General features: G+C 37.1%; 1 protein-coding gene across 10 annotated transcripts in view; it reads right to left on the minus strand.

Moving 5' to 3' along the window:
- The window catches only part of CYLD (CYLD lysine 63 deubiquitinase), a 77068-nt gene that overhangs the window by 13179 nt on the left and 38107 nt on the right, over positions 1-25782 (minus strand). For all 10 annotated transcript variants that reach the window (XM_088830240.1, XM_055412788.2, XM_055412795.2 and 7 more), the window contains 8 exons: positions 22154-22252; positions 20317-20433; positions 16170-16549; positions 15104-15269; positions 13166-13307; positions 11332-11454; positions 8868-8959; positions 7993-8059 (listed from right to left, as the gene is read on the minus strand). In XM_088830240.1, coding sequence (XP_088686366.1) covers positions 7993-8059; positions 8868-8959; positions 11332-11454; positions 13166-13307; positions 15104-15269; positions 16170-16549; positions 20317-20433; positions 22154-22252 — 1186 coding nt within the window. The remainder of the gene's footprint in view (positions 1-7992; positions 8060-8867; positions 8960-11331; positions 11455-13165; positions 13308-15103; positions 15270-16169; positions 16550-20316; positions 20434-22153; positions 22253-25782) is intronic.

Raw genomic sequence — 25782 nt, forward strand, 5'->3', positions numbered from 1 at the left:
TGGGGCTACATTCTAGGTAATTTCTTCAGATCTATCTTCTAAATGAGCAATTCTCTCTTTAGCTGTGCATACTGCATTCAGTGAGGTATCCTCTCCCAGCCATATCTGTATGGCTATACTAAAGTAGGAAATGGCAACCCACTCCAGTTTTCATGCCTGGAAAATTCCATGGAGAGAGGAGTCTGGTGGGCTATAGTCCATGGAGTTGCAAAGAGTCAGACACGACTGAGCACAAACACACACACATATATATAAACTATACATACATTATACACACACACATATATATACACACGTATATAAACTATACATATAGTTTTTTATTCTACTTATGGTAATTTTATATTTTTTTATTTTTGTTATCAAATCTATACTCATCCTCCATAGGTATCAAATTCCTTCTTTATTCCCTTCACCATTTAAAAATATTTCATACTAAGAATATCATTTTAGACTAGTCTCTAAGGTACTCATCAGTTGCATCAGCTGATTCTCCCTCAGTCTGAAAGATGGGTCCAAGGAGGTGAAGAATGACACTTGGGAGAAAACTGCTTCTAAAGTATCTTTTTTTTCATATTTTTAATAATCTTTCAGTTCAGTTCAGTTCAGTCACTCAGTCGTGTCCAACTCTTTGCGACCCCATGAATCACAGCATGCCAGGCCTTCCTGTCCATCACCAACTCCCAGAGTTCACTCAAACTCATGTCCATCGAGTCAGTGATGCCATCCAGCCATCTCATTCTGTCTTTAGTGATTCTCAATATGAAGAGGCTGCTGAAGGGGGAGGAGAGGCAGAGCTTCCCAGGGCCCTCTTGAAACTCCACAATACCTTAGACACTGAGATATATTTCTATATATACCTGACCCCTCCTCACCTACTCTGAGAATCACTGAAGTATTCATCCTGTGTTATTACCAGGAATGCATTACCTCCCCAAGGTGTGTTGGGCTATGGAAAAAAAAAAAAAAAGACAACTGTTTTAATCATCTGAAATCTATCTCTTCAAGATGAAAAATAGAAGTTATTTTTTTCCTCCCAAATTGCCTGCTAAATTTCCTACATTATGTACTAAACATATATTTCCTTCCTAAGCTGTATTTGAAGGTTGACATACTGAAATACCACATACAGTTAATTCTATGTCTGGGCTTTGCATTCAGTTCTATCTATTCAGTTTCTAATTGTGCACCAGCATCACATTGCTTTAATGTCTACTGTGCTATCTTTATAGCTTATAATAGAATTGTTTTTTAAAAACACGACAATGTTTTCACATCTTGTAGAGAATTCTAAAATTGTTTTACAGCATTCCAAAGGGGGGGAAAGAATTAAGATCTTGATTATGTACAAATTATTTTGTAAAAATTAACATGTTAAACTTATTTAATCTTTCTACTTAAATATAATCTTTCTCATTAATTAATCAAATCACTTGTTAAAAGCTCAGAACAACTTTTAAAAAAATCTATCTCAATAAAATTGATTTCTTAGAATTTTATGCTTTCATGAAGCATGAAATTATCTCTTCTTCATATTTGCTAGTGATAAACAAATACAATTGATTTCTCCATGATTTCATCCTACATGGCCAAATTACAAATCTTTCTATTAATACTACAGTTTCTATACAATTCTCTAGGATTTTCTAGGTATACATACGTGCATGCTAAGTCACTTCAGTCATGTCCTACTCTTGTGACCTTATGGACTCTAGTCTGCCAGGCTCCTCTGTCCATGGGATTCTCCAGGCAAGAATACTGGAGTGGGTTGCTGTTTCTTCTCTGGGGGATCTTCCCAGATCAGAGATCAAACCTGCATCTCTTATATCGTCTGCATTGGCAGGCAGGTTCATTACCACTAGCACCACCTGGGAAGCCCAGGTACACATATAGTTATCACCATATTTCAAGAGATGATAAATATCAGTTCAGTTCAGTTCAGTCGCTCAGTCGTGTCCGACTCTCCGCGACCCCATGAATCACAGCACGCCAGGCCTCCCTGTCCATCACCAACTCCCGGAGTTCACTCAAACTCATGTCCACAGTGTCGGTGATGCCATCCAGCCATCTCATTCTCCGTCGTCCCCTTCTCCTCCTGCCCCCAACCTTTCCCAGCATCAGAGTCTTTTCCAGTGAGTCAACTCGTTGCATGAGGTGGCCAAAGTATTGCAGTTTCAGCTTTAGCATCAGTCCTTCCAATGAAAACCCAGGATCGATCTCCCTTAGAATGGACTGGTTGGATCTCCTTGCGGTACAAGGGACTCTCAAGAGTCTTCTCCAACACCACAGTTCAAAAGCATCCATTCTTCGGCGATCAGCCTTCTTCACAGTCCAACTCTCACATCCATACATGACCACGGGAAAAACCATAGCCTTGACTAGACGGATCTTTGTTGGCAAAGTAATGTCTCTGCTTTTTAATGTATTATCAAGGTTGGTCATAACTTTCCTTCTAAGGAGTAAGCGTCTTTTAATTTTATGGCTGCAATCAGCATCTGCAGTGATTTTGAGCCCAAAAAAATAAAGTCTGACACTGTTTCCACGGTTTTTCCATCTATTTCCCATGAAGTGATGGGACCAGATGCCATGATCTTTGTTTTCTGAATGTTGACCTTCAAGCCAACCTTTTCACTCTCCTCTTTCACTTTCATCAAGAGGCTTTTGAGTTCCTCTTCACTTTCTGCCATAAGGGTGGTGTCATCTGCATATCTGAGGTTATTGATATTTCTCCCAGCAATTTTGATTCCAGCTTGTGCTTCTTCCAGCCCAGCGTTCCTCATGATGTACTCTGCATAGAAGTTAAATAAGCAGGGTGACAATATACAGCCTTGACGTACTCCTTTTCCTATTTGGAACCAGTCTGTTGTTCCATGTCCAGTTCTGACTGTTGCCTCCTGACCTGCATACAGGTTTCTCAAGAGGCAGGTCAGGTGGTCTGGGATTCCCATCTCTTTCAGAATGTTCCACAGTTTATTGTGATCCACACAGTCAAAGGCTTTGGCATAGTCAATGAAGCAGAAATAGATGCTCTTCTGGTACTCTCTTGCTTTCTCCATGATCCAGCGGATGTTGGCAATTTGATCTCTGGTGCCTCTGCCTTTTTTAAAACCTGCTTGAACATCTGGGAGTTCACGGTTCACATATTGCTGAAACCTGGCTTGGAGAATTTTGAGCATGACTTTACTAGCGTGTGAGATGAGTGCAATTGTGTGGTAGTTTGAGCATTCTTTGGCATTCCCTTTCTTTGGGATTGGAATGAAGACTGACCTTTTCCAGTCCTGTGGCCACTGCTGAGTTTTCCAGATTTGCTGGCATATTGAGTGCAGCACTTTCACAGCATCATCTTTCAAGATTTGAAATAGCTAAATTGGAATTCCATCACCACCACTAGCTTTGTTCGTAGTGATGCTTTCTAAGGCCCACTTGACTTCACATTCCAAGATGTCTGGCTCTAGGTCAGTGATCACGTTATCGTGACTATCTTGGTCGTGAAGATCTTTTTTGTACAGTTCTTCTATGTATTCTTGCCACCTCTTCTTAATATCTTCTGCTTCTGTTAGGTCCATACCATTTCTGTCCTTTATCGAGCCCATCTTTGCATGAAATGTTCCCTTGGAATCTCTAATTTTCTTGAAGAGATCTCTTGTTTTTCCTATTCTGTTGTTTTCCTCTATTTCTTTGCATTGATCGCTGAGGAAGGCTTTCTTATCTCTCCTTGCTATTCTTTGGAACTCTGCATTCAGATGCTTATATCTTTCCTTTTCACCCTTGCTTTTCGCTTCTCTTCTTTTCACAGCTATTTGTAAGGCTTCCTCAGACATCCATTTTGCTTTTTTGCATTTCTTTTCCATGGGGATGGTCTTGGTCCCTGTCTCCTGTACAATGTCATGAACCTCCGTCCAGAGTTCATCAGGCACTCTATCAGATCTAGTCCCTTAAATCTATTCCTCACTTCCACTATATAATCATAAGGGATTTGATTTAGGTCATATCTGAATGGTCTAGTGGTTTTCCCTACTTTCTTCAATTTAAGTCTGAATTTGGCAATAAGGAGTTCATGATCTGAGCCACAGTCAGCTCCTGGTCTTGTTTTTGCTAACTGTATACAGCTTCTCCATCTGCCCCGGCGGCGCAGACGCGAGGGACGCCGGCCCCGGCTCAACCGACCACGCAAAGAGGCGTGGCCGAGAGGAGTTACCCCACGCCTGAGGCCAGGGCCAGCGGCCGAGAGGAGCTGTCCCACGTCCAACAGCGGGTGGCTGCGCGGGCGCAGGGGGGCCGAGAGGAGCTACTCCACGTTCAAGGTCAGGAGGGGCGGCCTTGAGGTGATACCCCTCGTCCAAGGTAAGGTACTTTGCTGGAGCGGCTGTGAAGAGATTTTCCATGACCAAGGTAAGAGAAACCCAAATAAGACGGTAGGTATTGCGAGGGGGCATCACAGGGCAGACACACTGAAATCATAATCATAGGAAGCTAGTTGATCTGATCACATGGACCACAGCCGAATGTGGTCCAGTGGAGAAGGGAATGGCAAACCACTTCAGTATACTTGCCTTGAGAACCCCATGAACAGTATCAAAGGGCAAAATGATAAATATATCCTGTCTTATTTCATTAGCCAGAACTTCCAAAACATTATCAAGTTATAACTGCAGTATTGTCCATCCACCCTTCCTTCCTTTTTACTCATTAACTCAACATTGGCATCAAAGAAAATCACTTGAGACATTGACATGAGTAAGAATCCTTGTCTGTGCTAGCTTTTAAGGAAGTGCAACCTCAAAAATGACAGAATGATCTCAGCTCATTTCCAAGGCAAACTATTTCACATCACAATAATCCAAGTCTATGCCCCAAGCAGTAATGCCAAAGAAGCTAAAATCGAATGGTTCTATGAAGACCTACAAGACCTTCTAGAACTAACACCAAAAAAGATGTCCTTTTCGTCAAAGGCAATTGGAATGCAAAAGGAGAAAGTCAAGAGATAGCTTAGAGTTAACAGGCAAGTTTGGCATTAGGGTACAAGATGAAGCTGAGCAAAGAAGAACAGAGTTTTGTCAAGGGAACACACTAGTTATAGCAAACACCCTTTTCCAACAACACAAGAGACGACTCTACACATGGACATCACCAAATGGTCAATACTGAAATCAGACTGATTAAATTCTTTGCAGTCGAAGATGGAGAAGCTCTATGCTGTCAGCAAAAACAAGACCTGGAGCTGACTATGGATCTGATCACCAGCTCCTTATTGTAAAATTCAGACATAAACTGAAGAAAAATAGGGAAAACCACTAGGCCATTCAAGTATGACCTAAGTCAAATCCATTAAGATTATCTAGTTGAGGTGACGAATAGATTCAAGGGATTAGATCTGGTAAACAGAGTGCCTGAAGAACTATGGACGGAAGTTAGTAACACTGTACAAGAAGCGATGACCAAAACCATCCCAAAGAAGAACTATACAAAAAGGTCTTAATGACCTGGACAACCAAGATGGTGTGACCCCTCACCTATAGCCAAACATCTGGAGTGTGAAATCACGTGGATCTTAGATAGTGCTTGTATAATCAAAGTTAATAGAGGTGATGGAATTCCAGCTAAGCTATTTCAAATCCCAAAAGAGGATGCTGTTAAAGTATTGCACTCAATATGCCAGCAAATTTAGAAAACTCAGCAGTGGCCACAGGACTGGAAAAGGTCAGTTTTCATTCCAGTCCCAAAGAAAGGCAATGCCAAAAAACGTTCAAACTACTGTACAAGTGCACTCATTTCACATGCTGGTAAGGTTATGCTCAAAATCCTTCAAGCAGTTTCAACAGTATGTGAAACAAGAACTTCAACATGCATAAGCTGGATTTAGAAAATGCAGAAGAACCAGAGATCAAAATGCCAACATTTGTTGGCTCATAGAGAAAGCAAGGGAATTCCAGAAAAACATTTATGTCTGCTTCATTGAACATTCTAAAGCCTGTGACTGTGTGGATCACAACAAACTGAAAAATTTTCAAACAGATGGATATACCAGACCACTTTACCCATCTCCTGAGAAACTTGTATGCAGGTCAAGAAGCAATAGTTAGAACTGAATATGGAACAACAGACTGGTTCAATACAGAAAGGAGTACGACAAGGCTGTATATTGCCCCTACTTATTTAACTTATATGCAGAGTTATGCGAAATACTGAGCTGGATGAATCACGAGTTGGAATCAAGATTGTCAGGAGAAGTATCAACAACCTCAGTTCACTTCAGTCGCTCAGTCGTGTCCGACTCTGCAACCCCAGGAACTGTAGCACGCCAGGCCTCCCTGTCCATCACCAACTCCCGGAGCTTACTCAAATTCATGTCCATTGAGTCGGTGATACCATCCAACTATCTCATCCTCTGTTGCCCCCTTTTGCTCCTGCCTTCAATCTTTCCCAGCATCAGGGTCTTTTTAAATGAATCAGTTCTCCGCATCAGGTGGCCAAAGTATTGGAGTTTCAGCTTCAGCATCAGTCCTTCCAAAGAATATTCAAGACTGATTTCCTTTAGGATGGACTGGTTCGATCTCCTTGCAGTCCAAGGAACTCTCAAGAGTCTTCTCCAACACCACAGTTCAAAAGCATCAATCAACAACCTCAGATATGCAGGTAATACCAATCTACTCACAGAAAGTAATGAGGAAATAAAGACTCTCTTGATGAAGGTGAAAGAGGAGAGTGAAAAAGCTGGCTTAAAACTCAATATTCAAAAAACTAAGATCATGGCATCCGATCCCATCACTTCACGGCAAACAGAGGGGAAAATGTGGAAGCTGTTACAAATTTTCTTTTCTTGGGCTCCAAAATCACTGAAGATAGTGACTGCAACCACAAAATTAAAAGATGCTTGTTCCCTGAAGGAAAGCTATGACAAACCTAGACAGTGTAATGAAAAGCAGAGACATCAACTTTGCTGACAGTGGTCCATATAGTCAAAGTTATGGTTTTTTCCAATAGTCATGTACAGATGTGAAAGCTGGACCACAAAGAAAACTGAGCACTGAAGAATTGATGCTTTTAAGATGATTTTGAACTGTGGTGCTGAGAAGACTCCTGAAGAGTCCCCTGGACAGCAAGGAGATCAAAACAGTCAATTCTAAAGGAAATCAACCCCAAATATTCACTGTAAGGACTGATGCTGAAGCCAAAACTACAATATTTTGACCACCTGATGAGAAGAGCCGACTCACTATAAAAGACCCTGAGTCTGGGAAAGACTGAGGCAAAAGGAGAAGGGGGCAGCAGAGAGATGGCTGGACAGCACCACCAACTCAATGGACAGGAATTTGAGCATACTCCAGGAGATAGTGGGGGACAGGGAAGCCTGGTGTGCTGCAGTTATGGGGTTGCAGAGTCAGACATCATTTAGCAACTGAACAAGAACAACAAAATAGCATATTAGCAAGATCTTCAACAAAATAACCCACACTAAAATGTAAAAAGGTCCAGCATTCAACCTGGAAAATTCATCCACTTAGAATATCTTATGAAGAACTTCACTGCATGAAATTCAAGACTTTCATTCAAGATGCCGGGGAAAAGACCAAGCTATAAAACTGGGAACAAAAGAGCTAATTTAAAGCTAAATTAACTGAGTGGTATAGCCAGAAATAGTGCTCCCATCATGTCTGACTGAATTAAAATAAGATTCTCTTTAAAGGATTCATTAATTTAAATTACAAATATATTTATATACAGTTTTATAAGAAAATGACTTACAATAGTATTTATTACTGGGGTTAAAATTAAAAGCATAAATTTATATTGAATTTGATCTTCCAGTTAAGTATGATACTATGGAGAAGACTGATTTAAATTAATTTGCAGTGTAGGAATCTAACATATTAGGATCATTAAATAAATAAAATATTAAGTAATCACTAAGAAAATCAGTTCTACTGTATGATGGCAGTGGAAATGAGGATTGTCTTTTTTTCCAATGCTTATGTAACAATTTTAAATTACCTGATTTTTAACAATGGTTCTACTCTTAAAATATGATGAAACAGGATATTCAGGAATTCTTCAGGATCTAGAAGAGGATAAAAAATCAAATAAGACAAAATTTTTTAAACCATTCTACTTTTTTTTAAAACAGTCATATTCCTATACAGAATTCAATTTCATAATCAATATTATTTCAATTAAAAGAATAGTTCTCAAGTTTTCCTAACAAAAAAATACAAAGGATATTTAAATGTTATGAGAAAGTATTATGTGCCAAGTTTGTTATAACATTATTGCATTTCAAATAATAATTCATATATAGGGAAATAACTTTAATTTCTTTGGGGGGAACTTAACCTTAAGTATGACCTTACTTTTTCTGTTATTTAAATAATTATCAAGACTGTAAATATTACAGTTCGTTACAATATACTGTTAACACATTCAAAGTCAGGAGTTGAACCTCTGAGGAAATTCATTAGCTAATGAAGAGATTAAATACTGTCTCTGACCATAATCTTAATCCTAATCAGTCATTTGTAACTCACCTAATAACAAGGAAAGCTAAGTGGGAACTGTGGGTAATTCAGCACAACTCTTCACCACCGGAAAGAAAACAACTCCGAGTATCATTGCTGGATGGAAACTCTCCTTATGTATTCATAATATACTAAAACAAGCCAACTTCTTAAAGGGGTTCATTATTCCACATATCACTCATTTTAGAAGAGAGAAAGTATTTATAAAAAGGGAATAAAATTGTACATCACAAAGAAAAAAATATATTTTAAAATAAAACCCCCAAAACTACATAGACATAACATTTCAGCCAATAATTTAGCATTTATGCGTTCAAGTTATTTTTAAAGCAAATCCTATAAATTAAAAGTCACCTTTTTCTTCAGAGGTAAATCCTGATGCAGCCTCAACTTTTTCAAGTATCTTCCTCAGTTTCATAATCTTTGTTGCACATACATATCCATATCTGTTAGTAAAAAACAATTAATTCTAGCATACATATTACATTAATATAACATTTTATTGAAGTATATAGTTGGTTTACAATGAGCATAACACATTTTAATAATCATGTATTTCTTACATAAATCTAGTGTCATAAATCAATATGCTTATAAGTATTTTTAAAAATACAATTATAAGCTTCTTCTTGAGGTTTAAAATTTTTTGATATAACTATTATACAGTAATAAAAGGAAAAAATAATTTTAATTTATGATGACTGTTTTCTCTATGTCCTTAAGGAATTAAAACATTTACTTTACAAAATAGAATATACAATTTTGAGAGAAAGTCCTTTTAATACTAAAGGATGAAATAGATACCAAGGGAAATGGAAAAGGGCAGTGATAAGAAACTGAAATTCTAAAATCTGCAGTCAAACCAATTATCATAATTACATTTACTCTCATCTTTGTCTGAACACAGGAAACTCAATCCTTGATAAAATTCTAATTCTAAAAATGGCTTCAGAAGACACCTTAGAGGCCACCATGGGCTTAATAAAGGCAAGTCAGTACCAGATAATCTTATAACCATTTTTCCTATCTACTATTTACTCACTCATTAGCTCTTTGCAGCCAACATATATTGAGCATCTACAACTTACACCATAATCTAACCTTTTGGTCACCAGGAATACAAAAGTGAGTAAGGTAAAAAAAAAATAAAACAGGGTATCCACTTGTGAGAAACTTGAAATGGAGAATGCACAGGTTCAGTCCCAAGTAAAACTAGTCAGCTATAACCTAGATATGCTGCTGTAGACAAGAAGAATCCTGATCAAAACAGGGCATTTGACAAGTTTCTTGTTGTGGACAGGTTGACAAAGTCTGATTAACCATGATTCTTAACAGGTTGGACAACAATATTCAAAGAATGTTTATTAATGGATTTATGGTGTTTTAGAAGGAAATAAGGAACTGGTCACATGCCTTAGTTTTGGATTTAATCTGTCTTGTTCTAGTATCACTGGGGGGAGGAATAGATAGTATTTTTAAAAAACTGTATTTATACAAATATAAAATAATTAATGTAAAAATCAAGACTCACAATTATCTTAAGTGAAAACTACAGTTTTTTCATCATAATAGAATTTAAGGTAAACAAAAGATACAAGTAGAAAAATTATTCACCTATAAATATACTTTCCTAGTCATGTTATATAATAGGTCTTTCTGATTGCTCATTATATTTCAGTGTTCTGCATTTTGCAATCTTATATCAAGATATTTATTAATTTCCATTGTTAAGAAAAATATGTCACAAAATTTAAGCTTATAATATGGACTCTATATAGCTTTCTCTCTGTGTTCGTGAAAGAACGGATTTATTTTGTGATCTACAGCCCTGACTCTTCATAGTTTAAATTTTATAATGTGACATCATCCCACATTCCTTCTACCACTTTCAAAAGCTCTCACTAAACATCTTGTACTTCTACCACTACAAATTGCTCTCTATGGCCAAAGAAAGACATATTTTTAAGTCTTAAACTAGGAAATGACCAAAAACATCACCTTTTTAAGGGAGGTGGAGGGAGACCCAAATATCTTCCTTTAACTGAGAAATATGTCAGTAAAATATATCTCATCTATTTCTAATACAAAACTATTAAATATTCACTACTGCATAAAAAATTTCCCTTGCTGCTATTGATTCAGATAAAATTAAGTTTAAGAAGCCAGATCATACCAAGTAGGCTCATAAGCATGATTGTACTCAGTCACTCAGTCATGTCTGACTCTGCACAATCCCAGGGACTGTAGCCCACCAGACTCCTCTGTCGGTGGGGATTCTCCAGACAAGAATACTGGAGTGGGTTGCCATGCCTTCCTTCAGGGGATCTTCCCAACCCAGAGATCAAACCCATGTCTCCTGCATTGCAGGCAGATTCCTTACCATCTGAGCCACCAGGAAAGCCCACGAATACTGGAGTGGGAAGCCTATCCCTTCAGGAGATCTTCCCAACCCAGGAATAGAACCGGCGTCTCCTACATTGCAGATAGATTCTTCACCAGCTGAGCTATCAGGGAACTTTTTAGGAACTGTGTGGGAGACGGTAAAAGTCCCAAGTACCTTACAGCAGCGTTTCTGAGTGTATGCTACCAAATGGCTTCATCATTTCATGGCATGCACTATGTGCCACACTTTGGTCAGATGTTAAAGAAGTATAGTACAAGGGCCAAAAGTCTTTTAAAAAGTTAATACTTCATCAAGAGAAGCAATCTTCTCCCATTTCTCATTAAATGAAAGCAGAGAATAAATTAATTACTGTACCAAGAAGCAGCCAATAGGACACCATCTAAAGGGAAAAATAACTGCATATCTTCTACTTACATTCTCAGAGGATTAACGATTTCTGTCCTCAGGAGTTCTTGAGTTTCACTATAGTATTCTACGTCATTCTTTTCTTTGGGTCTAAGTAACACAGTATCCAGAACAGAACTAAAAGCAAATAAGCTGCAAAATAAAAAAGAATACTTTTCCTCATGCTGGAAGTGTACTCGTTTTTGAGAAACACATACTAAAAAGAATATGAAGAGAAAAATCACAAGAGAGAACACATAACATACAAATCAGTGTTTTTCATTAATACAGGCAACCAAAACCCCTGTCAGGTTTCCTATGGCTCACTCATTAGGGCCTAGAAATCCTCCCAGGATAAGGAGAACACTAATATCAAGAAGGTAAACTATAGTGCTTCCCTGGTTAAGAATCCACCTTGCAGTGCAGGGTTAAGTGCACCTTGCAGTGCAATGGTTAAGAATCCACCTTGCAGTACAGGGGATGCCAGTTTGATCCATGGTCTAAGAGGATCCCACATGCTGTGGAATAACTCAGCCACTCTGCCACAACTCTTGAGCCTGTACTCTAGAGCCCTCAAGCCAATGCTACTGAGTACACACTGCAACTACAGAAGCCTGTGCACCTAGAGCCAGCACTCCACAACAAGAGAAGCCACCACAATGAGAAACCCATGCACAGCAATGAGCCCCTGCTTGTCACAACTAGAGAAAGCCTGCATGCAGCAACAAAGACCCACTGCAGCCAAAATATAAAATAAATAAATCTTTAAAAAGAAATACTGCTGCTTAGTTTATTTTTTTAAAAAAAGGAGAAGAAGGTAAACTATTGATTGACAGTTGTTAAAGGATAAAAATATACCTACTGGGAAAAAGTTCTTTGCAAAAACTGAAAGAAAGCCTACAAATCTGAGTTAACAAATAGACAACAGAGAAGAAAGTCTGGAAACTAACCTCCCAAGGTAAAAACATTGCCAATACACAACCCGCTCTAAATATTACACTTCTTTCTCGCCACACCCTTTTGCAGAGACCTAAATTACTTTAAATGTCAAAATCACTTGGGACTAACAGCAGTTACATGCTAACATCAAAGAAAAAAGAAAATGTGGCTAACACAGTTTTATCAGAAAATCTGAAGAATATTACATCAATTCTTGCTTTTGTCAACACATCAGAGAGACTGAAAATATTCTGCCCCCAAAATGACCTCCACTTTTATTCTTCTTCCTGCCTTTAAAATTTTAACATCTTATTAACTTCCTACTTCTTACAACATGGCTGTACCGAGCTGGCAGGTTATGCTCAATTTAACTAGCAGTGCACTTGGTTTAATCTTCAGAGCATAAAAATTTTTGCCATGTTAAATTGTTCAACTGTGGAATCAACTACATATACAAGGGCAATTGCTTCTACTGAAAATAATTCTTTAAAGCAGACTTATAATTGCCTCTACCTCGTAAAACAAACACGCAAATCAGTCAATGACTTATGGCAAGTCCTGTTATTTGATTTGTGCACAAAGATCCTGTACTTATTCTCTTCAGTCCTTTGCTTTCCCACATATACTCAGAATATCTGTTCCACCTGTAACACCACCATTTCCTCTTATCCATCATTCACTGCATGACTTCTTATACTCATTTTGTGGATACAGGCACATAAAACAATACTCAGTAGTTTCCCAGGAGCATATAGTGAAATGCAAATCTCCCTTTCTTTCCTGAGCCCCAGAGCCCCCAGTTTCTTCACTCAGAGCCAGTTGGCAGTCCCTCTGTCTCTCTCCCTCCTTCTCCCTCCCCTTTCTCACACACACACATACCTGCCCCCATGGCATTATATTCCTAGTGCATTAATTTTAAACTTACCAGAATAAGGTGGAGTCTAAGTAACAAGAATTGTAATGACCCTGGATACCTTTCTTCTTTCCAATCATTATCTCTAAACCTTCTTTTTCCATTTTTGGTGGAGTATTTTCTTCTACTACTTCACTTAAGTATCCTCCAAATGCTGCAAAGATAAAAATGAAAACAACTCTTTTAAGCTAATATAGTATATATTCCCATACATATTTCCTCACTTTAAAATATCTTTTTATATTTTATTTATTACACAATTTATTACCCAATTTAAAACTAAGCTAAAGGTAGGTTTTGGTTAATTGTTATTCAGCCTGGATTATAAAAAATGCTAACATTCATTTTCAACCTTACTTCTTCCACAATTTAAAAAACACTTCAGAGTATCAAAGAAATGTAAAAAAGCATCTTTGGCAAGCAAAATATTTTGTTTCCCAAATATTTTTTCTGAAGATGTTTCATTTTTCAAGTTGGAAAGGAAAACAAAAAATTTCAAAGCACTATTTCTACTGTAAAAAACATGTTTTTCATAAAAATAATTTTCTTATTTTTACCTGTTTAACCCTCAAGATGCTTCACCATGACAATACAAAACTGGAAAGGGTTAGTATCAGGAAACTGCCACCTACTATAAATGATGAGAGGATCAGCCCTCATCAAGCAATCAAAACTACTTCTTCTAATAATGCTGACTTCTTGATAAGATATGATTATTGAGGTACTTAGACAATACACTGAGAAGAAAGTCATTTTTGATAAGATATGCTGACTAATGTACTTGAACAATACAGAGAGATGAAAATCAGTGCCATACAAAAGGCCACATTTCCATCTCTACCTCCTCAGTTGTTGAAAATTAAATGTCTGTAATAAACAGAAAGGGAAAAGTAAATCCCACTATTTCTCAAGGTCTCAAGCACAGTTTCCTGGCAATTACTTTTTTTAAATGGCCCCTCTTAGAATAAATGTAACTTTCTTATAGACCAAATAATCTTTTTTTTTTTTTCCTGATTTAAAAGCAATAAATGCTGGAGAGGGTGTGGAGAAAAGGGAACCCTCTTACACCTTTGGTGGGAATGCAAACTAGTACAGCCACTATGGAGGAACAGTGTGGAGATTCCTTAAAAAACTGGAAATAGAACTGCCATACAACCCAGCAATCCCACTGCTGGGCATACACACTGAGGAAACCAGAACTGAAAGAGACACATGTACCCCAATGTTCATCGCAGCACTGTTTACAATAGCCAGGACAGGGAAGCAACCTAGATGTCCATCAGCAGATGAATGGATAAGAAAGCTGTGGTACATATACACAATGGAATATTACTCAGTTGTTAAAAAGAATGCATTTGAGTCAGTTCTAATGAGGTGGATGAAACTGGAGCCTCTTATACAGAATGAAGTAAGTCGGAAAGAAAAACACCAATACAGTGTATTAATGCATATATATGGAATTTAGAAAGATGGTAACGATAACCCTGTACGTCAGACAGCAAAAGAGACACAGATGTATAGAACAGTCTTTTGGACTCTGGGAGAGGGCGAGGGTGGGATGATTTGGGAAAATGGCACTGAAACATGTATATTATCTTATGTGAAACGAATCGCCAGTCGAGGTTCGATGCTTGATACAGGATGCTCGGGGCTGGTGCACTGGGATGACCCAGAGGGATGGGATGGGGAGGGAGGTGGGAGGGGGGTTCAAGATGGGGAACACATGTACACCCGTGGTGGATTCATGTCAACATATGGCAAAACCAATACAATATTTAAACTAATTAGCCTCCAATTAAAATAAATACACTTATATTAAAATAAATAAAATAAAAGCCTGATGAACACTGGCAAGAAAGAAACACTGTTACTACTACCTGTTGCAAAATAACATGAGATTAGAACTAGAGTCATTTCAGATTGGTAAATAAATGAAAGGCAGGCAAATACCTAAAGAGTTACAGCGTTCGATCTGATTGGAAACTGGCTGCAGGGACGCAAACCTCGAGTCCGGTCTGCAGCTCTTCAGTTTAACAAACAGCGCCTTCTTAAGGGCACAGGTGAAATAGCGAGTGCCCCTGAAGGTTCCATCTGTACAACCCGCACACTCATCTTCCTGGAAAAAAAAAAAGCTTAGACATGCATTATTCTGCATCTTGCAAGGACCTATACAAAGAACTAAGACTTGTTTACCTTAGGGTTAACTAAGTTAACCTTTCTTTAGAACTCCCTTGTCACACCTGTCCTGAGAACTCCATCAGAAAAAGGGGGTTGACTAATCAGTGTTGCAGCCCACAACCAACAATTTGAGAAATTTAATGCCTTATTCCAGCATAAAATATTCAATGTATTTCCCTTTTGAATACATGCTTAAACTTTCCCTGGTTCACTGACTTTCCTGCACCATTTCCAAAAGCATTAAAACTAGTGGGGTGAGAAGGGCAAACAAAGCTATTTATTTTAACCACTCAAAAAGAAAACTTAGCATTCACTAGCCAGGAAAACCAACAAATTAAAAAATAAATATTTTTAAATAAAACCTAAGTGTACTCAAATTCTTTTTTCTGATTATGAAATGTCAAGCAATATTCTAATTTCCAAAATCTTTCCCACAACCAAAGATTTCAAAATGTCACTAAAAATGGTGATTAATCTTAAAGTCAATGATATAAACATTGGAACTGATTGTAGAAGGAAGGTTAAGAAAAAAAAGAAAAATAAAAAGTGATAAAAATTTGCTTCCGTTACCGTATTCTGTTTAATACAATGAGCCTAAACACATTAGCCTAAAAACATCTATTTTCATTCCTTGAACATACATCAAACTAACATCGGGAACAAGAGGATCAGATGCTTAACCTGTGGCAAAGGAAGTCAGGCAATTCGGTAATAAAATTTTTCTCTAGTGATGGCTTTTTGACAAATAAAATATTTCACCAAAAAAATATAATAAGGAAAAATCTGTACAAAACTCCAGATGGAAAAGAAATATAAATTTTAGGTCAAATTAAATTACCAGTTCCAGTCCAGCTAGTACTTCATTAAGGCCTGGTGGCTGACCAATCCAGCGGATTACCCCATAGAAAGGAGGATTCTCCTTGACCTCAGCCAGTGAGCCCACTTCCAGGCCATGTGAGTTACCAGAAGATACGGCCAAGGGTGGACTCTCCTGCACAGGGGCATTGTTCAGCTCTCCCATCACAGATTGAACTGACAGAGAGAGTGGACTGTGGCTAATACTTCCATTGGTGTTGGGCATCTTTGTCAGACTAAATGGTAAAGAATGAAATCTGTTCTCGCTGGAGAGTGAGTTCATGGAAGGAGGTTGCAGTGGTGGTGAAGCGTGTCCAAAGTCTGGAGGAATCTCTGTAAGCGATTTTGCAGGGTCTTCAGCAACTATAAAAAATTATTCTTAATTAGATAAATGTATTCAAGAATATTAAATATGCCCTACATCTTTAAATGTACATATAAGTCCAACTGCTCACCAGACCTCTTCTAGTATAATTCTCATAAGCATTGCAAACTTACTGTCTCCAAGTCAGCACTCTTTATTCTCCATCCCCACCTCCAAATTTTTCTGCCTCAGTGAAAGGCTCCCAATTACTCAAAGCAAAAAAATATATCATTGCTTGGAACTGTATAAGTTATATTCTTTGTCCAAAATACAATCAAGTTTCAAAAACTAATATAAAAAAGACGGCAAAAAATTTAAGAAAGATGCTTCTAACTAATGAATCAAAGAAGAAATAATAAAGTAAGTTTTTAAAATAAAGGAAAAAAGGAAGAGAAAAAATGAACACTGGTGGAATACAACTAAAGTAATACTTTGAAATGTATACACTTAGTAGCTTATTTTAGAAAAAATTTATTTTTAATTTATTTAAAAAATTTATTTAATAAACTCAGCTAAGAACTTAGGAAGTTAGAAAAACAACAGAACAACCTCCTAAAAAGTAGTCAAAGAGGAAGAATAAACACACAAACAGAAATCAATGAGTTAAAAGACCAAAGTCAAAAGCTGCTTCATTAAAATAACTAATGTAATTGCCAAGCGGGCACTGCCAATCAGTGTTGAAAGAACAAGTGTCTTAATAAACTGCTGACATAATCAATTATCCATATTTTTTAAAAAATTAAATTGAAACTCCTCTATCATACTCTTCACAAAAACCATTTCCAAATGGCTTAAAGACATCAAAGGCAAAACTACGAAGTTTGGAAAAGAATAAAGAAGAATGTTCTTTGTGACTTTACAGTAGAGAAAAATATCTTAAACGTGAGTATGCAAAATCATAAAGGAAAAGACTGACAAGTATGACCACAATAATATTAAGAGCTACTTGTTCACTAAAAAAGCATTGTAGCAAGAATAAAAATAAGAGCCACAAATAAGAAGAAAATATTTGTAATCCTTATTTCTGACAAAGGATTAGTACTTGAAAAGGGTCTATAAATCAACTTTTTTAAGAAAGACCAGAAAAAAATTTCTCTTTTCAAGAAAGACTCGTAAAGGCAACTCACAGAAAAAGAAACTTAAATCACCAACAAATCAATGAAAAGATTTTTGTCCTCATTAGGAAACACAATAAAAGAAAGTCAAAACCAACATAAGATATCATTTCAAAAGCAAAGATCTTAGAACATGAACTGTTGGTGAGAATGATGAGTAAATGATACCCTTACACAAAGTTGATGTGAGTGTGAATTACTATGCTGGGAAACACCTTGGCATTATTTAGTAAAGGAAAGATGTGCAGATTCCATGCACAAACAGTAATTCCTCTCCTAGGAACATACCCTAGACATGGCTGGGAATGTTAACAGCAGAGTTGTTAATAATAGTTGTTAACAGTCAGTAGTTGTTAATAATAGCAAGAAAATAAAATCAATTCAAAAGTCCATCAATGGATGAATAGATAATTACATTGTGGTATATTTAAATATTTCACAGCAATGAAATGGAATGGAATGATATACATCAATGAAAATTAATAAATCATAATCACATACTACAACTTGGATGACTCTTAAGAACATAAAGTTGAGGAAGACAATACCACAATATCCATGCAGTCTGATTCCTTGCATATAAAACTCAAAACCATGCAGAACTAACAGTATGCTATTTAGATAGACAAACTCATAAAAAGATCATGAAAACCAAGAGAATGATAAACACTAAGCTCAGAGGAGAGTGCAGGGGGTGACACTAGGAAGAGGTGCTAAGAACACAATGTGTTCTTAAAGTGAGTAGTGACTACGAGGGTGTTTACTATACTTAACACTTTAACTCATTTAAGATTCTTTGGACTATGAAGAAGGCTGATCGCTGAAGAATTGATGCTTTTGAACTGTGGTGCTGGAGAAGACTCTTGAGAGTCCCTTGGACTGCAAGGAGATCCAACCAGTCCATTCTAAAGGAGATCAATCCTGGGTGTTCATTGGAAGGACTGATGCTAAAGCTGAAACTCCAATACTTTGGCCACCTCATGCAAAGAGTTGACTCACTGGAAAAGACTCTGATGCTAGGAGGGATTGGGGGCGGGAGGAGAAGGGGACAACAGAGGATGAGATGGCTGGATGGCATCACCGACTCGATGGACATGAGTTTGAGTGAGCTTTGGGAGTTGGTGATGGACAGGGAGGCCTGGCGTGCTGTGATTCATGGGATCGCAAAGAGTCCGAAATGACTGAGCGACTGAACTGAACTGAACTGAAGATTCTTTACTCATGATATTTAATCTATTTTAAAGTTATTCTTTTCTTTTCCAAACTCTCAACCCTCCAAGCCCAACACTCAGTTCCATAAAGCAAAGTCTTGTTTCTGTCTCCAAAATATATCCCCAATGTGTCCAACACTCTTACCATCTACCATCATCTCCACAGTCGAGGTCACCATCATCTCACACTGCAGCCAGTGTTACCTGGTCTCTCTGCCCTCTACTTGCCAATCTAATTACCACACAACAACTAGTGAGATCTTTTTAAAATTTAAAGATCTTAGGTGATCTTGTGTCATTCCCCTGTTTAACACCTTCAATGGCTTTCCAGTGTTTTTTCAATAAATACTAAGCTTCTCAACAATACTTATTAGTTTCTAGATGATCTGGCTCCTACCTGTCTCTTCAGATTCGTTTCATACACCTCCTCTCCTTGCTTACCCTGCTGCAGCCACTCTGGCCTGCCCCTACTTCCTGTTCCCCAGATATAAACATTTCTCACTTCAGGTCCTTTGCTATTTCCTCTGCCTAGAATGCTTTTCTCAAGCTCTTTCTCTGGTCGGTTCATTCACACCATGCAGATCTCACATAAATATCATTTCCTCAAAGAATCTTTTCCAAACCACCCTCTGGAAGCTGGCTTCCTACCAGCTGCTATCACCTTGTGTGTCTCCTTCATGGCACATGTCACAGTTGATTATTACCTTATGTGTCTATACATTTATTGTCTATCATACCAACTAGAATATAAGCTGCCTATAACCGGGAACTTTGTTAGTCTTTTCCATGGCTGGATTCATAGCCACTAAGAAAATACTCAGTATTTGTTTTGTTTTGTTTTTTAAAGAGAATAAATGAATCAAATGTTGCAGAGAATAGCTTTTAAACTATATAAGTAAAACAATGATAGAAACAATGTTCTTTTACAACTAAATTATTTATATTTTCTAATTTAAGGATGCATCATATGCTTTTATTATGCTCATCAAGATTAAAATTCTACATCTGTTTCTGGAACACAGAAAGCATTCAATAAATATTTGTTGAACAGATGCACAACAACAACAAAGAATAAACCAGGAGAAAGTGATGTTCTAGAACCAAGGGAAAGTAGGGTTTTTTAAAAGCAGTGTTTAAGGATATCAAGAGAGCAAGAAGTCTTTAAACAATTCAGTTGATTCTAGAGATCTTCTACCTTAAACAGATGAGTGAAGTGAAGAAAACAAGCTGCTGATACATTTTCTAAATATTGCAATAACCTTAATAGCAGTGTCATTCAAACCGTGTACAATACTTTAATTCAGCACTATTAATAAAGAAAGTTTTATGGTCTACTCATTTTGTTTCCAAAAACTCTATATTGGTGAAAAGCTATTTTTTCTCTGATAAGTTAAAAGGACAGAATCGTTATTAAAAAAAAAAACTAAAATTAGAGATTACCTTCATCAATGTACCATGAATTTTTTGATTTGGATTGTGGCTGTGAGTCAACAGAAGACCCATTTAAGGTATAAAATAATTCAGATCTGTTTCTAGTTCCAGGGTCTGAGGTAGATCCTATGGAACAAGAAAAGTTTCTTTTAAAAATAAAGCCAATATGGTGTGAAAGTTTTTCCATAAGAGAAATTAATATGCACATGGTGTCACAATTATACAACCAACAGATGTATGCAAATACTATATATTTTATTAGTGTCTTCAGCTTTGAAAAATTTGGTAACCATTTTTGCAACATCAAGAAGATTGTTCGGTGCAAGAGACAATGTAAGAGTAGACAATATAAAAGAAAAGCCTACCTTTAAAAAAAAAAAACTACTTAAAAAAAAATCACCTCATGTACTATGACTTTTTCCAAATGTCAAAAATCATCATTCCCCAGTTTCATCTGACAAATCTCTTCGTTCACAAACTTAACCTCTTATTCTAAAACAGCTGCCCTCAAAAGTTCTTCAAATGTATATAAATCAATTGCACTTATTAAGTTTAAAAGATTTAAGGTTTAACTATTTTGGAACTGTAGTCAACAAATCCCTTGCTGGGTTTCTTCATGTCTCTGGAAAAGTGAAGCAGTATTATTTCTTATGCATTAGATTTATTAAATGTAAGAAAACATTAGTGTAGCTATGTTACAGACAGGGCAAGACATTCCCGTCCTAGTACTAAGAGGACATGCTATAGTTGAGAGCAGTGGGGTCTTTAGAACCCATATAAATCTGATATCTTTTTCAACTTAAAGATAACTCAAAGATAACTCTATACTTCATTCCTATAACTAAAATCTGCTGCAGCAAAAGTAGCACACATGTCTTAAAATCTTTAGGCTATTTATATTTAAGTGAGAGCAGGAAGTTGAACTACCTATCTAGAGTCATAGGTTAACATAAAAAATACTACGGCTCGTGTATTCTATTTAATTCACAGTCTCTAAGGGTCCAATGCCACATAAAATATTTCTTAGAGTACAATTTCTTTTTAATGAACTGAAACCAAAGAAAAAATAATCTTTTCCTACTATATCTGGGTTCTTGCCACCTTTTAAATGAGCTGTTTGGCTTGTATAACTGTCACCTAATAAATCTATGACCTATGTGAAAGCTAAACAAAAAACAACTAAGAACTCTACATGTACTGTGAGGGAGTTTCTGGGAGAAAGACAAAAATTTTTGCTTAGCAGTTTGGAATTTAACTTGTGCCAACTCTAATAGCAAAATCCACATACTTTCTAGTAAACTTTATCCTATATAACATTACTAATAAAAGATTATTTTGTACAGTGCAACTATAAACTATATATAGGGGCTTCCCTGGTGGCTCAAACAGTAAAGAATCCACCTGCAATGCAGGAGACCGGGGTTTGATCCCTGGGTCAGAAAGATCCCCTGGAGAAGGGAATATATACTTGCCTGAAGAATTCCGTGGACAGAGAAGCCTGGAGGGCTACAGTCCATAAGGGTTGCAAAGAGTCAGACATGACTAAGTGACTGAGCCACACATAAGCTATATATACAAATGTTACAAATAGGGAATTCCCAAAATCAGCTTAAATGGACCAGAAAAAGACACAGGTCCTCACAGGAAGTTTTTCATTAATTAAAAAAGGTTGGGAAGTCTTGGCTTAAGCAATACCATCTATAAACTTGTTTAGTAAATGACTAAAAATATCTGAAAGAAGAAAATATATATATACACTAATGAGTAATACTTTTTAACATTTTTTAATCTATGGCAAATAAAAAATCATATAAATAACTAAGAACTATATTTTATTAACCCATACCTGTAGCCTTTGGTTTATTATGACTGGATGAACCTTTGTCCCCAACACCTCTTGACATAAATGCAAGTTTGGGAGGCCTCCTTTCCTGTGTCACGCTCTCTGAAACAGTAAACATATATTTTCTTTTAAGATAAAAGGAAATTCTTATAAAAGAGAAACAAGCAAATAATGACAGTAATAACAACAATCCCTTTCCAACAAAAAAAGTAGCATTTTCACAGTAGTCTCACAAATCATTAAGGCCATAGAAAGTAGAAAGCCTCTTGATGAAAGTGAAAAAGCTGGCTTGAAACACAACATTCAAAAACCTAAGATCACGGCATTCGGTCCCATTGCTTCATGGCAAATGGATGAGGAAACAATGGAAACAGTGACAGACTTGATTTTGGGGGGCTCCAAAATCACTGCAGATGGTGACTGCAGTCATGAAATTAAAAGACACTTGCTCGTTGGAAGAAAAGTTATGATCAACCTAGACAGCATATTAAAAAACAGAGACATTACTTTGCTGACAAGGGTCCATCCAGTCAAAGCTACAGTTTTTTCAGTAGTCATGTATGGATGTGAGAGTTGGACTATAAAGAAATCTGAGCACTGAAGAATTGATGCTTTTGAACTGTGGTGTTGGAGAAGACTCTTGAGAGTCCCTTGAACTGCAAGGAGAACAAACCAGTCCATCCTAAAGGAAATCAGTCCTGAATATTAATTGGAAGAACTGATGCTGAAGCTGAAACTCCAAAACTTTGGCCATCTGATGAGAAGAACTGACTCATTTGAAAAGACCCTAATGCTGAAAAAGATTGAAGGCACGAGGAAAAGGGGACGACAGAGGACGAGTTGGCTGGATGGCATCACTGACTCAATGGACATGAGTTTGAATAAGCTCCGAGAGTTGGTGATGGACAGGGAAGCTTGGCGTGCTACAGTCCATGGGGTCACAAAGGTTGGACATGACTGAGCGACTGAACTGAACTGATGTATGGATGTGAGAGTTGGACTATAAAGAAAACTGAGTGCCAAAGAATTGATGCTTTTGAACTATGGTATTGGAGAAAACTCTTGAGAGTCCCACGGTCTGAATGCGATCAAACCAGTCAATCCTAAAGGAAATCAGTCCTGAATACTCATTGGAAGGACTGATGCTGAAGCTGAACTCCAATACTTTGGCCAATTGATGTAAAGAACTTACTCATTGGAAACGACCCTAATGCTGGGAAAGATTGAAGGCAGAAGGAGAAGGGGTAACAGAGGATGAGATGGTTGATGGCATTACTGACTCAATGGACATGAGTTTGAGCAAGCTCTGGGAATTGGTGATGGACAGGGAAGCCTGGTGTGTTGCAGTCCACGGGGTTGCAAAGAGTCAGACACAATTGAGCAACTGAACAGATAGAAAGTAGAAAGATCATACCAAAACCAAATTATTGCTATATTTCAAAATGCAATTTCTGCAAAATAATACACTCTCAAATACAGTCCCGCTAGATGCTTTAAATTCTTGAAAATTTAACCACTTTTAATCAATTTTATTTCATATGTCAAGAAAACTTAGTTCTGAGTTTTTTGCAGGATTTCCCAGATTGGTATCCCCAGAACACCCCTGTGTGTGGGGAAGTGTCCTAGACTTATTTACTGCATCACCCCAGAACTTCTAATATGCTAATACGTAATGTGATCTCTCAAAGAGAAATATAGTAAACTTACTTGATAACATCTTTTGTGTCACTCTACTTAGCATCCCAGATCAATACATTTCATGGAACACAGATTGGAAAAAGTCTCATTAGGTATATTTATCAGTTTTTAAAAACATATATATGTTAATATAACACATACATATAAAGAGAAACAACAGAGATAACTATAGACAAATGAATAATGCAGAAAGCCAGAGATAAATACCAATAATATTACTGAAGCAAAAAGTTAAAACATTTCTGAAATATAAATGCAATAATTCTGGCGTACTTGTTGATACAAAGACTACTTTAAATCTTAAGGTCAGTGATTTTCATAAGATATTCACAGACAATGATCAAGCAAATGTAGAAAGTCAGTCTGGAAAGTGGTTCGATGGAAAGTTCAGTGCATCCATGGAGGCCAACAAGACTCTCAGGAGTCCTACCTGATAAAGCTATGTATCAGTAGAAGCAATGTACCCAGAGTGGATTTTTGAGAAACCAAAGTAGAAAATAAGAAAAGTTTTACAGTATATGTACAAGGAAAGGGTCTTTTTTTTTTTTTTAAGTAAAAAGGAAATAACACTGAATTAATTATATATAAATGATGTAACTTTTTTTCACAGTTGGAGAAGAAGATAGTATTATAAACTATATCTTAACTGTCTCATAATGTGATCAAATGGAATATTATTTTAATTCAAAATTAAACTGAATAACCATGTATTTTAACCAAGTGATATAGTAAAACAAAGGTTATTTACTAGTATTTTTTTATTATGTTGCCATTCAAATATCTCCAAATACCACATATGAGAGCTACTGTGAAAGGTAAAACTTCTTAGTCACTCGCAGAGGTTTCCAAACTACAACACACACATTGACTACAGAAAACTAATTCCAATATTACAGTTCAGTTCAGTAACTCAGTTGAACCGACTCTTTGTGACCCCACAGACTGCAGTACGCCAGGCCTCCCTGTCCATCACTAACTCCTGGAGTTGACTCAAACTCATATCCATCAAGTCGGTGATGTCATCCAACCATCTCATCCTCTGTCGTCCCCTTCAATCTTTTCCAGCATCTGGGTCTTTTCCAATGAGTCAGTTCTTTGCAACAAGTGGCCAAAGTATTGGAGTTTCAGCTTCAACATCAGTCCTTCCAATGAATATTCCGGACTGATTTCCTTTAGGATGAACTGGTTGGATCTCCTTGCTGTCCAAGGGACTCTCAAGAGTCTTCTCCAACATCACAGTTCAAAAGTATCAATTCTTTGGCACTCAGCCTTCTTTATAGTCCAACTCTCATATTCATACACTACTGGAAAAACCATAGCTTTGACTAGATGGACCTTTGTCGGCAAAGTAATGTCTCTGCTTTTTAATATGGTGTCTAGGTTGATAGTTTTTCTTCCAAAGAACAAGTGTCTTTTGATTTCATGGCTGCAGTCACCATCTGCAGTGATTTTGGAACTCAAGAAAATAAAGTCTGCCACTGTTTCATTGTTTCCCCACCTATTTGCCATGAAGTGATGGGACCAGAAACCGTGATCTTAATTTTTTAATGTTGAGTTTTAAGCCAGCTTTTTCACTCTCCTCTTTCACTTTCATCAAGAAGTTCTTTAGTTCTTCTTTGTTTTCTACTGTAAGGGTGATGTCATCTGCCTATCTGAGGTTACTGGTATTTCTCCCAGCAATCGTGATTCTAGCTTGTGCTTCATCCAGCCCGGCATTCTGTATGATGTACTCTGCAAATAAGTTAAATAAGCAGGGTGATAATATACAGGCTTAATGTACTCCTTTCCCAATTTGGAACCATTCTGCTGTTTCAGGTTCGGTTCTAACTGTTGCTTCTTGACCTGCACACAGATTTCTCAGCAGGTAGGTAAGGTGGTCTGGGATTCCCATCTCTTGAGGATTTTTCCACAGTTTGTTGTGATCCACACAGTTA

Source organism: Moschus berezovskii, chromosome 22 (genome assembly GCF_049115385.1).
Source record: "Moschus berezovskii isolate FMDL1 chromosome 22, NW_MosBer_1.0, whole genome shotgun sequence".
Classification (NCBI taxonomy): domain Eukaryota; kingdom Metazoa; phylum Chordata; class Mammalia; order Artiodactyla; family Moschidae; genus Moschus; species Moschus berezovskii.